Genomic DNA, 13,597 nt, shown 5'->3' with positions numbered 1-13,597 from the left:
ATGCAACTTGGAGCAGAGCAAATCGGAAGGCATACTATCCGGAAGGTGGCACAGCAGAATATAGGTGTATTGAAGGCTATCGTTTTCAAGGGCAATCCTTTGCCAAATGTTCTGCAGGAAAATGGACTTACCCACAATGCATAGAAGGTAAGTAGCAGACCGTCATTTATCATTTTATAAGAGAAAAAATAGTGAACAAACAAAAATCTGTCCTGGGCTTTAGCATTGGAGCAACACCATCAATTTGACTTAGAACCTATATTTCTCCTTTTTGCCTAAAATTCAATTATCTTTATTGTTTAGTCAGCACTTATTTAACAGGTTTAGTTAGCTTTTGTTAGACAGATGTACAGAATATGAGCACTTAATGGCACTTTATGGCTCTGTCTTGTTTACTAAAACAGAAAACATTTATTAGTCAAAAAACATCATAAGGTGTGTGCTCCTTCCCTCTCATTTCCAAATATGTACTATTACCTCATGTGGCTTTTTTTTTTTAAATGGACAATGTGGGATTTTTCCTGAGGGTCATCCGCTCGCTAGAGAGGACGACCCTCAGGTCAGCCGGCTCCTTGGGCTTGGGCCTAGAGTGTCACCAGGAGCCCTTGGGCGCCTCTGGAGGGGTCCAGTTGGCAACGCTCTGTTTTTCGGCTTCACGGTACCGAGCGGCCCCTTATGGGAACGACGGGGAAGATACTGCTAAAACGCAGACAATTTATTTCTTTTTACATTTTTAAAAGAAAGTGCCCTATGCCACATGTTCTGCAGGCCTTTGGCATTACCCACAATGTGTTCCATGTTAGTAGCAAACCATCATTCACCATTTACAAAACAACAACAACAAAAGTTAGAAATAGTTTTATCAGTAATCACACCATCTCAGCACTTAAATTCTTTCATTGCTTGAAAAAATTTTTTAATGATCACTCAACATACATTATACAATCCAAGTCTGATTTAGATTTAATTTTGTTCTACACTCATTAAAAAATTTTTAGACCAGAAAAAAGAGACTGAAATGTTTAAGGTTAATGTCAAAATGCATCTATACACCAGTCCATAAATATTGGCACATTGACAGCTTTTTTATTATTCTAGCTGTGTATCAGAGCAAATAAGACAAACATTTTAATTGAAAGCTTTTAATTGAACGTGCAGAATTTACTCTAAGGGCACTAGCAAGCAGGCCATCTTGCATGTCTTAAATTCTGAGTACAGGTAAACCCCAACTTAAAATGTAGATATGGACCGAAAAAATGGTCCATCAGATGATCGTAAGTCAAGAAGAGTCGACTACTCTATGATTTACTCTATATATTGTTTTACATAGTACAAATAAAGTAAATAAAAACAAATATATATATATATATATATATATATATATATATATATATATATATATATATATATATATATATATATATATATATATATATATATATATATATATATATATATATATATATACAATATACAAATATATATATTAAAAAAAATTCCGTCAGAGGTGACTGTCAGATCTCCAAAATGTCGTAAGTCGAGTGGTCATAAGTCTGGGTCTGACTAGACAAGGAAAAAATTTGTGGATATTTTAGTTTATCAAGATGTATCCTTTTATTAAACTTCCAAAGAGGCATGGTGGGATTGTAGTAGGTTAGGATAGAAGAATGTACGGAAACCGAAGCCCCTTGAACGACTCATTTCTGCATTGCCATATGTCAAATGTATGTCATGTCAAATGTCTCTGTGGCAGATTTTCACAGTTTCACACAGAATTTAACGTGTGCTTATTGTTCTAACTTGCTGTCCATGATGAAATCACACACATGGTAACGCACTTGGTAAGAAAATCACCATTAGTCTGGAAGCTTTTTGAAACCACCTCATAACATCAACAAATAGTCCAACTGAGCCAAAATGTATTTTATTTCAATATCACAAAGTATCTATAAAGTTCCACTATTATTATCAGTTAATTTAGATAAAATTGCAAATTTCTCTAATGGTATATTTAAAAAACATTTATTATAGTGTCATTCTAGTTTTTTATTACATGTTAATTATTATTATTAGTAGTAGTAGTAGTAGTAGTAGTATCATTAGTTTTAGTGTTATTATTATTATTATTATTGTCATAAAAATTCTGACTGGATTATAACTTTGTTGATGATTTAATGTTGGTTATAGTGACTGACCTCCCAAGATGCCCAGCGCCTGAGAATGAAATAAATAATGCAACTTGGAGCAGAGCAAATCGGAAGGCATACTATCCGGAAGGTGGCACAGCAGAATATAGGTGTAATGAAGGCTATCGCTTTCAAGGGCAATCCTTTGCCAAATGTTCTGCAGGAACATGGACTTACCCACAATGCATATAAGGTAAGTAGCAGACCGTCATTCATCATTTTATAAGAGAAAAAGAAGTGAACAAACAAAAATCTGTCCTGGTCTTTAGCATTGGAGCCACACCATCAATTTGACTCAGAACCTATATTTCTCTTTTTTTGCCAAAAATACAATTATCTTTAATGTTTAGTCAGCACTTATTTAACAGGTCTAAACCTGCTTAGCTTTTGTTAGACAGATGTACAGTATATGACTTTATAACTATTCTATACTCACTATTAATATTTCAAGCACTTTAATAGCACGTTACGGCTCTCTCTTGCTCACTAAAAGAACAGAGCAGATAACAGAAAAAACTTAGTCAAAAACCATCATCAGGTGTGTGCTCCTTTCCTCTCATTTCCAAATATGTACTATTACCTCATTGTCTCACTTGCATGTATTATAAGTAGATAAAAGCCTAGGTGAAATTGTCTTAAGAACTGTTACTAGTAGGTCATCTTTAGTCAGAAAAATAATACAAATACTACAAAGATTAAAAAAAAAAAAAATTAGGTATGGCCAAATATACTATTTCACATGGGTTTAAAAATAATGCACTGGTGAAAAATACAAAAAGGCCTGAAGATCACAGAAAACAATAGTGATTGATGAAAGAAGAATTATTTTTCTGGATAAAAGGATGGAGAAAGAAATGAACCGCTTAAATTCAGAAACAAAATTATTCATTAAATGGAATGGGTATGTATTGATGGCAGTGCAACTGATGCCTTTGTATTTAATGATAATGTGCCTGCTGACAAAAGCAATAAGATGTATTCTGTGTAAGGCTATATTCTAAAGTGTATAGGGTTATATTAACCATTTTAGCATCCATTTTAATTTTGGAAGGCAAAACTAAAAGCAAAATATACAAACAAAAACTAAGACAGCTGCAGTAAAGACCTGGCAAAGCATCCGGAAACAAAAACAGGGTCTAGTGATCCCAATGTGTTTTAGAATTCAGGCAATTTTTTTGGTCTTGTAATATTTCCTGCTATTTAGAACCTGATCGGCTCCACTTGGACAACTTGGAAAATCTCCCTTTCCATTTAGTAACTTATAATTACCATACAAATTATTTTACAATGTAACAACATGGGATAGCTCACTACAATAATAAATGGAGGGTGGGACATGCATTACTATCACAAACTGTATAACAATCTTACACTCTGGTTGGTGGTAAAAAGATTTTGGGAGATAGCTCGGAAGTGTCTACTAAAGCAATAAGAATGAAAACCTACATTTAATTACACTGTCAGCAGTCTAATTACATAAGATATCAACATAAAATCCATATCTTGCTCTTTTTTATATATTAATATAGATTAGGGTTTAAATAGACAATGTGGGGTTTTTTTGTTGATTTGGCAATACTAAGCATTCACCCTGTTCAATTTATTTTCAGATTCCTGAGGATAAGACAGCTCTCAATCAACAACTATTCCCTGGGGACAAATGAACCTATTATAAACACAGTTAATACATAATATGCAGGTTTCATATCTAGAAAATGAGCTATAACTTTTTCACATCGGAATTGCCTTGTTTGAATATTACACCTGGTTTGGGGTATTAAAATTCAATTGACAAAATAATGGCTTAAGTTTTATTTTTGATTTTTTACATGAATTACAATTTTTTCCTTTTCCACCATACACCTTGCATTCCAACTTCATAACCTTTTTTAGCTCTGTGAAGCTGCTTTGGGACAATGTCCATTTTCAAAAGTATTATACAAATAAAACTGAATTGATTTTAATTGAATTTTTACAACCAGGGCTGTGAATTATTAATCAAAAACATAAATAAAACTTTCTTTCGGCTTCTCCCATTAGGGGTCGCCACAGCGGATCATCCGTATTCATGATCCGCATGTTCGATTTGATTATTATGAGTGGATTATTATGAGTGGATTATTATGACTTTACCTAAATGAAGCTCTGTTTACATATTATTAGCACAAATTTAGCTAAATCCAAATGTTATCTTCTATTCCAAAACGTCAAAAAATATTTGCAAATGCACCTCAACCCTTATGCCATCGGACAGGCTTAACTCTCATAAGTGTGGAAATGTCTTTAATTTGTAATACAGTGACATAATGAGTAATCCTTTTCTCCTTCTGAATTCTTGCAACAGTTTCGGGAGGAAATTTCCATTTTCAGCATCACAATGCCACCCTGTTTATTTGCAGAATTTGGTGTACTTGGTGAATTTAAAGTGGATTTCACAAAGTTATCTTTGGCAGGAAGTCTACTGGTCAGGCCTTTTTTTTTTGACCCGACATCAGTGGCAACATTTTACATACATCTTAATACTCCATTGATAATCCAACTGAGAGCAATTCAAAAATATTCATGTGCATACCCCAGCTAATTAATATGGTGGCTAATTACAATAAAAAGCAGCACTGTCAATTTTATAATGCTAAGATCTTTTTCGTCAAAGAGCAAACTAGCTTACACTTTTCACAGATAAAATTATCGCTAACAACGAAGAAAGACCGACTAAACATGTCACACTTCACACACTGGATGTTCGCCATAGTAGAGAAATTACATACCTTAATGTGATTACTGTAGTGTGTGTTCGTAGTTCTGGTGAATGTCCTCCACTCACTGCTTTCAAACCCTCAAACAGGGAAAAAACACTCTTCCAAAAGCAAAAATAGACGAGACGGAGCCAACGGAAAGTAAAGGATGCAGGAAATCAAAATGATATTTTGATATTTTAAAGCGATGAAAGAGAGAAAAAACGAGCTGTAAAAAATGTAAAATGCCGGTTCAAACAAAATTCCCGGCAAACAATTCAACAACAGGAAACAGGAACTGACGTCATAAATAGATGATCTGTCTACATACAAGATAACGCATGACAATTATGCGATTAATAGCAAAATGCAAGGGCATGATTCTTTAATGAAAACAGTATGTCCAAAACCAGCTCGAGAAAAGAGAAACAAAAATAATGCTGAGTATGATAAAAATAACACACAGTGGGTTTATCAATACAAAATAAACACAAAGACATACAACTAAGATATGACTAAACATGACGAAGAAAGACCGGAGAAGACTGGATGCTTGGGAAAACCCCCCGGGAGAAAAGAAAAGCCAGGAGACTAGGGAAGACAGGCGACTCGAGGAGAACAGGAAAGACTTTGGGAGAACAGGAGAAACCATGAAGCTTGGGAAAACTCAGGAGAACAGAAAACACAGGAGCCTAAAGAAGACAGGATAAGCTAGGAGACACCAAGAGGCTAGGGAAAACAGGAAAAGCCAGGTGGCTAGGGAAAACTCGAGAAAACAGCAGACAAAGAAATCAAACAAAATAGAAATACACTCACTAAAACAGAACAAACAAACCCACACATATCCAGTTTCAAATGCAAGTATTAATACACTGACAACTGTACCGCAACAAAAAAACAAATAAATAGACAACCCAAGCATCTAGTGGCCAAAGCAAAAACGAACCCAAAATATGTCCAGACCCTGACACATTCCTATTGCCATTACACTTAATAATTATAATAAGGAAATACCCTTATTATTAGACTAATACTATTTTGTTAAGATTAATTAATTGTTAATTAGTTAAAAGGTTAATGTTTGTGATTAATAAATTAGTCTCAAAGGCATTGATAGAAAAACAGTAGTAAAGGATTTAATTTATCCTTCTCATTTGTCCCAGATCACAAATGCCTGTAGTCTATTTATGCTTATCTCTTCCTAAATAAACAAACAAAAAACCACTTTTTTTTTGTAAATCATGTGACCATTTACTGGACTGTGCTGATACACTGCCCATAGGGTCAGTGAAAGGATATTGACCCTTTACTTACATATTAATTTTTGTGACATCTGTGCTTTAATATTTAAAATAATTTTAGATTCACAATGTTATTTGCTTGTAATTACAATCCCCCCCTTATTTTTTTTAAAAACAAACAAATACATGATATACAACTCTTCAGAAAGTATATAATAGTACATTACATATACTATTAATTTATAAAAGCTGTAATATAATCCTTTGCTTTATCTATAACAGTTCTTTATTGTAATTAAGAATGTAAACTGGTCTATATTGACTACAAGATGACAAACCATCCCTTGTTGAAGACAATGTCTGTATATATTGGCTTTCTTATTACTTAAATAAAAACACTCTTCTCAAAACTGCAATATTATACAATTATCTCCTTTATCTATGTATAACAATATGCAAAAAAAAAAAATTAAACAGTACTCTTAATGTGTACAAAGAGCTGCGTCAGCTCTGACAAATGATTAACAAAGGACCTTCACTGATCCACTGTCAAAAAAGGAGTATCACAGTAATCCCTATGTTACAAATCTCTTAAGGATGGGATCCACTATGCAAGAGGTTTCCAAAATTGTCTTTGTTGCTTTTTGGGTCTTTTCTTTTACCCGTGTCAAAAGTCAAGGTGAGGCTGCATATACATTTTTTATGAAAATTTATTATTTCTTAAATTTCTTACAATTCTTTTATGTAATAGTAATTCGAAGATCTCTGTAAACCTTAATCCTTTTCATTGTATTTTATCTCATTTTGACACCAAAAGAAATTGTATGTACACTTGGTTCACCCATGTTTATAGTACAGAACCTAAAGAACCTAAATCTTTATTTCATGTTGGTGAACATGTGCAGATTATATGCTCAGCAAAATTCTGGGTTTTTGTAACAATGCAATGGTAAGGAAATGTTGAATGCCAATATGATGGAACATGGTCACCCAGACCACTGTGTGAGGGTAAAAATGTAAAACAAAATACAATAGAAATACTGGTACAATATTGTTGGCACCATAATCCTAGGACAATGTAATAAAAACTAATAATTTTGCAGAAATTACATGTGGAAAAACCAGCAGAGGAACATCTGGTAATTTCGTTCTATTTAAACAATCGAACTTATAAATTAAATGCGGATATACAATATACCTGTACATATACCCGTCACCCGTATGGCAGAATATGTGACCATGCAACCGTAAGAATCAATTTATTAATATATTAATAAATAGCTAGCTAATATCTAATAGTTAGCTTTGGTTTGTTAATTTGAATGAGCAGTTCTCGGAAAGTGTTCAGAGGTGTTTCACTGTTTGTATTACTCCCTTTGTTTGTGCTCACTACATAAACCATATTGAACGTATAAAAATTATAATAATAAATTGCTATACTCTGCATTAAATACCTAAAATTCTGAAATTATTAGCATCCGTTGTCTCTACACAGCTTAAGCAACAGCAAAAAAAAAAAAAATCCTGATATTGAATATTATCTACATTAATTATGGGTGTATGTAGTTTTGTTGCTTTAATTCTTCTTTTTCTTTTTCTTTTCTTCTTCTTCTTCTTCTTATTATTACAGCAAAACCATCAGGTTGTGCACCGTTCTTCTTGACAAATGGGTTCACACTTAAATCGGACAGAGGATATTTGTACACATGTGACTCAGACTATAAAGCATTTGATGGGAAATGGTGGGGAGAGGTAACCTGCCAGGGTGGTCAATGGAGTGATACACCACTGTGTATACGTAAGTGGTTGTAATTTTCAGGGGGCACGTTATAATGTTAATGTGAGACTGGTTTTACTCGTACTGTGTTATTTTTTTTTTTTACAGCTGACAAGCAATGTGGTCAAATACCCACTGTTTTTCAAGTAATAAATCAAGGAAATCAAGCATTTGAGGACAGTGAATGGCATGAATTTGAATGTGAAGTAGGACCATGTTGTTTTCATTGTGTCAATGGGAAATGGCAGAACCAGGATTGTGCATGTAAGACATTTTTGTTGATGACCTCACCAAATTAAATGAATGAAAATGTAATTTCTAAAGTTGAAAATCGATTAGAATTGTGTCAAAACAAATGTACAAATGGGAGGCAATTTGATTTCAGAGACTGGGATTATAATTTTAAACTAAATTGCCAGCGTGGTGAGCAATTCACATGTTGTTTAAGTGAATGGTTAGATTCTGATATGTAGATATGTATATAGCTATTTGCGATTAGCACCATGGTTTAATGTTTGTGTAAACATTTACTGTTTTTTTATATTGCTTGTTGAAAAATAAATGCAATATATGTTGCATATATCAGAATTTACCATCAATAGCATAAATCCATGGAGTCATTCTACCTTGTGTGAACAATTCAGGATAGGAGCATTTGTGTAATGATGTGGGGAATATTTCTTGCCACACAATAGGTTAGCAAACTAAGGCCAATTAAAATGCAAGTCATATAAAAGTTGAAACAATGTCCTTTAAAAAATCTAGTACATAAAAGATCACCTTTAAATGACTGTGACTGATTAATCTTCTTATTTTAATGCTTTCTAATAATTGCAAAATTATTCTTTTTTTGCCTGTGTGCAGATTAAGCCATAATCTTTAAAGATTTATGATTTATCATATATAAGATTAATTATTATTTCTGGCAGAGAAAAAACTATGCATTATGCTGTTGTAGTTATAGATTGTTCAATAAAGCATGAACACTGGACTTTGTAGGGTTTATGATACTCAGTAAAAAAGAAAAAAAAAAGAAAATAGTAAATATAAAATTAAATAATTTCGTATTAATAACAATAAAATAAAAAATATATTGGATGTTTAAGCTGTGTAAATGTATATGAATTTCATTTTTAATTTGATGGCTGCAACACGTCTCGAAAAAAAGTTGAGTCGGGCAACAAAAGTCTTGTGTAAGATGAGCAGAGGTTCAATAATCTGTAAAAGACTCTTCCTACAAATTGTGGAACAATTTCCGAATGATATTTTTGTTGTTATGATACTTCTTCTTCTTATTATTATTATTACAGCAAAACCATCAGTTTGTGCACCGTTCTTCTTGACAAATGGGTTCACGCGTAAATCGGACAGAGGATATTTGTACACATGTGACTCAGACTATAAAACATTTGATGGGAAATGGTGGGGAGAGGTAACCTGCCAGGGTGGTCAATGGAGTGATACACCACAGTGTATACGTAAGTGGTAGTAATTTTCAGGGGGCACGTTATAATGTTAATGTGAGACTGGTTTTACTCGTATTGTGTTTTTTCTCTACAGCTGACAAGCAATGCGGTCAAATACCCACTGTTTTTAAAGTAATAAATCAAGGAAATCAAGTTTTTGATGACAGGGAACGGCATGAATTTGAATGTGAATTAGGACCATGTTGTTTTCATTGTGTCAATGGGCGATGGCAGAAGCAGGATTGTACATGTAAGACATTTTTGTTGATGACCTCACCAATTTAAATAAATGGAAATGTAATTTCTAAACTTGAAAATCGATCAGAATTGTGTCAAACTCGATTAAATATGAATTAGAACCTACTTGAATATTACAGCATTCACTAGAAAATGCTAGATAAAAACAAATAGATAAGCAACCCAGCATGATTATGATTTGAGAGTAAATTACATAAACTGGAATAACACCCTGTTGCTATACTTTCATTACATAGTGATCGGTTCCTTTGTTTATTTTTATGCAAATAGATCAGAAATGTCCTACTCCTCCCTATGTTGAAAACGCTGTTATTACTTCTCATGAAGCCGGAACTTCTCAGCAATCAGTGACATATGAGTGCCATGAAAATTACAGCATAACTGGGCAACAGAAAATCAACTGCATCGACTCAAAGTGGGAAAAAGCACCAACATGTACATGTAAGTAGATTTAGACCTGAAATATGCTGTACACATACAACTACTTTTACATTACATTTACAATTCACTTTTCTACATGTCTATACTGAACGTTACTGCAAAACCCAACCTCCCAAAGAACACAAGAATTCGCATTCCAAATGTACAAATGGGAGGCAATTTGATTTCAGACACCTGGCATGTTTGTTTGTTCCAATTCTGTTGGTTTGACTGTTTTATTTAATGTTCATTTTGGGTGCCGCCCTTTTAACGATTTTGATTTGGGGGAACATGTGACTAGATAATAGTTGACAGATAAAAAAACACAGAGATCAATGCATGTTGTTCTCATGTTAAAACCTTGCTGAACATCTATAACGACTCAAGTTTAAAATTATAATTTAAACTAAATTGCCAGCGTGGTGAGGAATTCACATGTTGTTTAAGTGAATTGTTAGATTCTGATATGTAGATATGTATATAGCAAATTGCGATTAGCACCATATTTTAATGTTTGTGTAGACATGTACTGTTTTTTATAATGCTTGTTGAAATAAACATGCAATATATGTTGCATTTAGTTGGTAAACAAAGTTTAGCATGGATTTTTAACACAGAGACTGTTCTAGAAACATGTGATAATGCTTGATGCATGTACGTAATTTTTCATGAAAATTTGTGATATTAGCATAATAGGGATTATTATATTTTAATTTATAGGTGTATAATTTAATGCTTACTATCTAAAGCTGATGTTTAAATGTTTGTGGAAATTTAATTGGTGATGTAAACAATACTGCATAGTATTTGTGAATTGTTTTGTTTTCACAGTTTGACCACATCTACACACATGAATGTGCGAAAAATACCCAACTAAAATTGAGCTACAACAACAATGACCAAATGTGTACATTGTGAGTTCAGTACAAGAGGAATAAAAGACAAAAATCAAGATTTAAGTTAATGGTATCATTTCATGGGTAACAGTTCATGTACTGAAATCTTCACATACAATAAACAAACAATTAATCAAATGATTGGGGAATGAAGGGACCAACTTACACTTTAAAAGAACATTCTTATTCATTCTTTATATATGCATTTTGTATATTTTGTAAATGCAGACTTTTTGGGCAGACTTAAATGGGCATGTAGTTGAAGGGAACAGAGGTGATGAGGAGATTATGGGTAGGTATGGCCCAAAGGAGAGGAATGTGGAAGGGCAGATGGTGGCTAGAAGGATGAAAATGGTAGTGGTGAATACTTATTTTAAGAAGGAGGATCATAGGGTGACCTATAGGGTGATCTATAAGAGTGGAGGAAGGTGCATACAGGTGGATTATGTTCTATGTAGGAGATGCAACCTGAAGAAGATTGGAGACTGTAAAGTGTTGGCAGGGGACAGTGTAGCTAGACAGCATTGGATGGTGGTCTGTTGGATGGTTTTGGAGGCGAAGAAGAAGAGTAGGAGAGTGAGGACTGACAGAAGAATAAGATGGTGGAAACTGAAGGAGGAAGAGTGTAGTGTGAGAGTCAGGAAAGAGGTCAGACAGGGGCTTGGTGTTTGTGAAAAGGTGCTGGATGATTGGAAACTACTTCAGGAATGATGAGGGAGGCAGCTAGAAAAGTACTTAGTGTGACATCTGGAAATAGAAAGGAGGACAAAGAGACGTGGTGGTGGAATGAGGAAGTGCAGGAGAGCATAAAGGGAAAGAGGTTACCAAAACAGAAGTGGGATCGACAGGGTGATGAAAAAAGTAGGCAGGAGTACAAGGAGATGCGGCAGCAGGTGAAGAGGGATGTGGTGAAAAAGCCAAGGAAAAGGCATACGAGGAGCTGTATAAGAGGTTGAACACTAAGGAAGGAGAAAAGAATTTGTACCGATTGGCCAGGCAAAGGGGCAGAGCTGGGAAGAATGTGTTGCAAGTTAGAGCAATAAAGGATGGAGATGGAAATGTGTTGACTAGTGAGGAAAGTGTGTTGAGAAGGTGGAGGGAGTATTTTAAACAGGTGATGAATGAGGAAAATGAGAGAGAAGTTTGGATGATGTGGAGTTAATAAAGCAGGAAGTGGATATGATTAGTAAAGAGGAAGTGAGAGCAGTGATTAAGAGGATGAAGAGTGGAAAGTCGGTTGGACCAAATGACATACTGGTAGAAGCATGGAGATCTTTAGGAGAGATGGCAGTAGAGTTTTTAACTAGATTGTTTAACAAGATTCTGAAAGGTGAGAGGATGTGTTACGTCCCATTGGATGTTTGTGTGTGTGTGGGTGTTTGTCTCTCTCTATTGGTTTACCTTCCTGTCAATTTCTCAAGGTTCCGCCCCCTTTGGACTGCAATTGGCTGGAGAGATAATCAACGTGTGTGACCTGACTGCACCTGTGGCCAATCCAGTAAACTGTTGGGGTTTAAAAAGAGGACTGCAGGGACATTGGAGAGAGCACCATGAGCACCATTTGTTTTTGCTGTGGTGTGTTTGGAGCATTGCTTGCTTATTGTTTGTATCACATTCGTTGAATGTTATCTTGTTTGTTTTGAGTAGTTTTATTCTAACAACAACCCTTGTGTTTTCCCTAGGAGTGTTGGGCAGGTAGTATGTCACGTGACTTACATCTTGCAACACGTAGGTGATACTATGTATAGAGACACTAGCTAGGAGTGTGTGCTACTTCTGTATTTTTGTTAGTTTAGAGTAGGTAAGCTAGGGCGTATAGAGGCGCCGTAAGAATTCTGTTTAGTGTTAGGTTAGTGGTTTATTACTGAGGTAGTTGGTTTTGTTGTGTTCTTTTCTTTAGCGCCACTCTCCGCCTCTCTCTCCTGTGGGATTATTTATTATGCCTTGGTTTTTCTGATTAGTGTAAATATTGTGTATATACTCCATTCCCTCCTGTTCCTCCTTGTGTGAATAAATCCTTTTATATTATACTCGGTTTACGTGTCCTTTTCCCTGGCCTATTCACAGAATGGATCACAGTATGAATGTTACAGCTTCACCCTAGACATATAAAAAGAAGACGTAACATTTAATGGGGGCTCGTCCGGGATCATCTTCCCAAATAGTTCAAAATACTGTGGCCATTTTGTGAATGCTGGTGGAATATGACCGTGTTTGAGTTGGTATAACGAGGTGACTTGCGTGGAATTACGAAGTAGTGTCTGTTTGCTGGCTGTGCATCGTGACCATGTTTAGCTTGTCGAATTTCATTGTTTCTCCTTCATTAGAGCAGATTGATCTTTGTCGGAAGCCAGATTTATTCCTGATAGCTGACCACTACCAGATCGTTGTTAATAGACAAGGTCTTAAAAGAGACATAAAGAGTGAAATACTAGAGCGCTTGGTAGAGTTAAGAATACTCCCCATGTCAGACACGGCTGAAGGCGTGGATACCGGTCAGGTTGGAAGCCGTAGTGACGTTGTTGTTGGGCCTCTCACTGTTGGAGATGAGGATCCACAGAGTGGCATAGCTGATGCTGCAGTGGAGGGGCAGCCCGAAGCTAAGGCCGGCTTGCCGC

At 35.0% G+C, this 13,597-nt stretch overlaps 1 protein-coding gene and 1 long non-coding RNA gene across 5 annotated transcripts; both read left to right on the top strand.

Annotated features, from left to right (window-relative positions):
• Nucleotides 1–6: 6 nt before the first annotated feature.
• Nucleotides 7–3,986, top strand: LOC124390985. 2 transcript variants are annotated; one of them, XR_006926888.1, is made up of 2 exons: nt 7–147; nt 3,797–3,986. It is a non-coding gene; the product is annotated as an uncharacterized LOC124390985 (long non-coding RNA). The 2 variants fall into 2 exon arrangements; XR_006926889.1 differs by lacking the exon at nt 3,797–3,986 and adding an exon at nt 2,188–2,226.
• Nucleotides 3,987–6,721: 2,735 nt separating this feature from the next.
• On the top strand, nt 6,722–11,043 carry LOC124390983 (complement factor H-like). Of its 3 annotated transcripts, XM_046857156.1 has the most exons (7): nt 6,722–6,841; nt 7,793–7,960; nt 8,048–8,203; nt 9,250–9,417; nt 9,500–9,655; nt 9,934–10,104; nt 10,915–11,043. In XM_046857156.1, exons 1-7 carry the CDS (start codon nt 6,760–6,762, stop codon nt 10,917–10,919), a joined length of 906 nt encoding a protein of 301 aa, XP_046713112.1. In that variant the 5' UTR covers nt 6,722–6,759; the 3' UTR covers nt 10,920–11,043. The 3 variants fall into 3 exon arrangements, with proteins under 3 accessions (XP_046713112.1, XP_046713113.1, XP_046713114.1); XM_046857157.1 differs by lacking the exon at nt 9,250–9,417; XM_046857158.1 differs by lacking the exons at nt 9,250–9,417; nt 9,500–9,655.
• The last annotated feature ends 2,554 nt before the right edge of the window (nt 11,044–13,597 follow it).

Source organism: Silurus meridionalis, chromosome 9 (assembly GCF_014805685.1).
Source record: "Silurus meridionalis isolate SWU-2019-XX chromosome 9, ASM1480568v1, whole genome shotgun sequence".
Taxonomy (NCBI): Eukaryota; Metazoa; Chordata; class Actinopteri; order Siluriformes; family Siluridae; genus Silurus; species Silurus meridionalis.
The sequence above is the reverse complement of the archived record's forward strand: the minus strand, read 5'-3'. Positions and strand labels throughout refer to the sequence as shown.

Bases quoted from the DNA above. Each gene is read 5' to 3' on its own strand.
- LOC124390983 (XM_046857156.1), top strand. From the start codon at position 6,760: ATGGGATCCACTATGCAAGAGGTTTCCAAAATTGTCTTTGTTGCTTTT. The intron at 9,418-9,499 runs GTAAGTGGTAGT...TTTTCTCTACAG, and splicing joins TGATACACCACAGTGTATAC to CTGACAAGCAATGCGGTCAA. The intron at 9,656-9,933 runs GTAAGACATTTT...TTATGCAAATAG, and splicing joins GCAGAAGCAGGATTGTACAT to ATCAGAAATGTCCTACTCCT.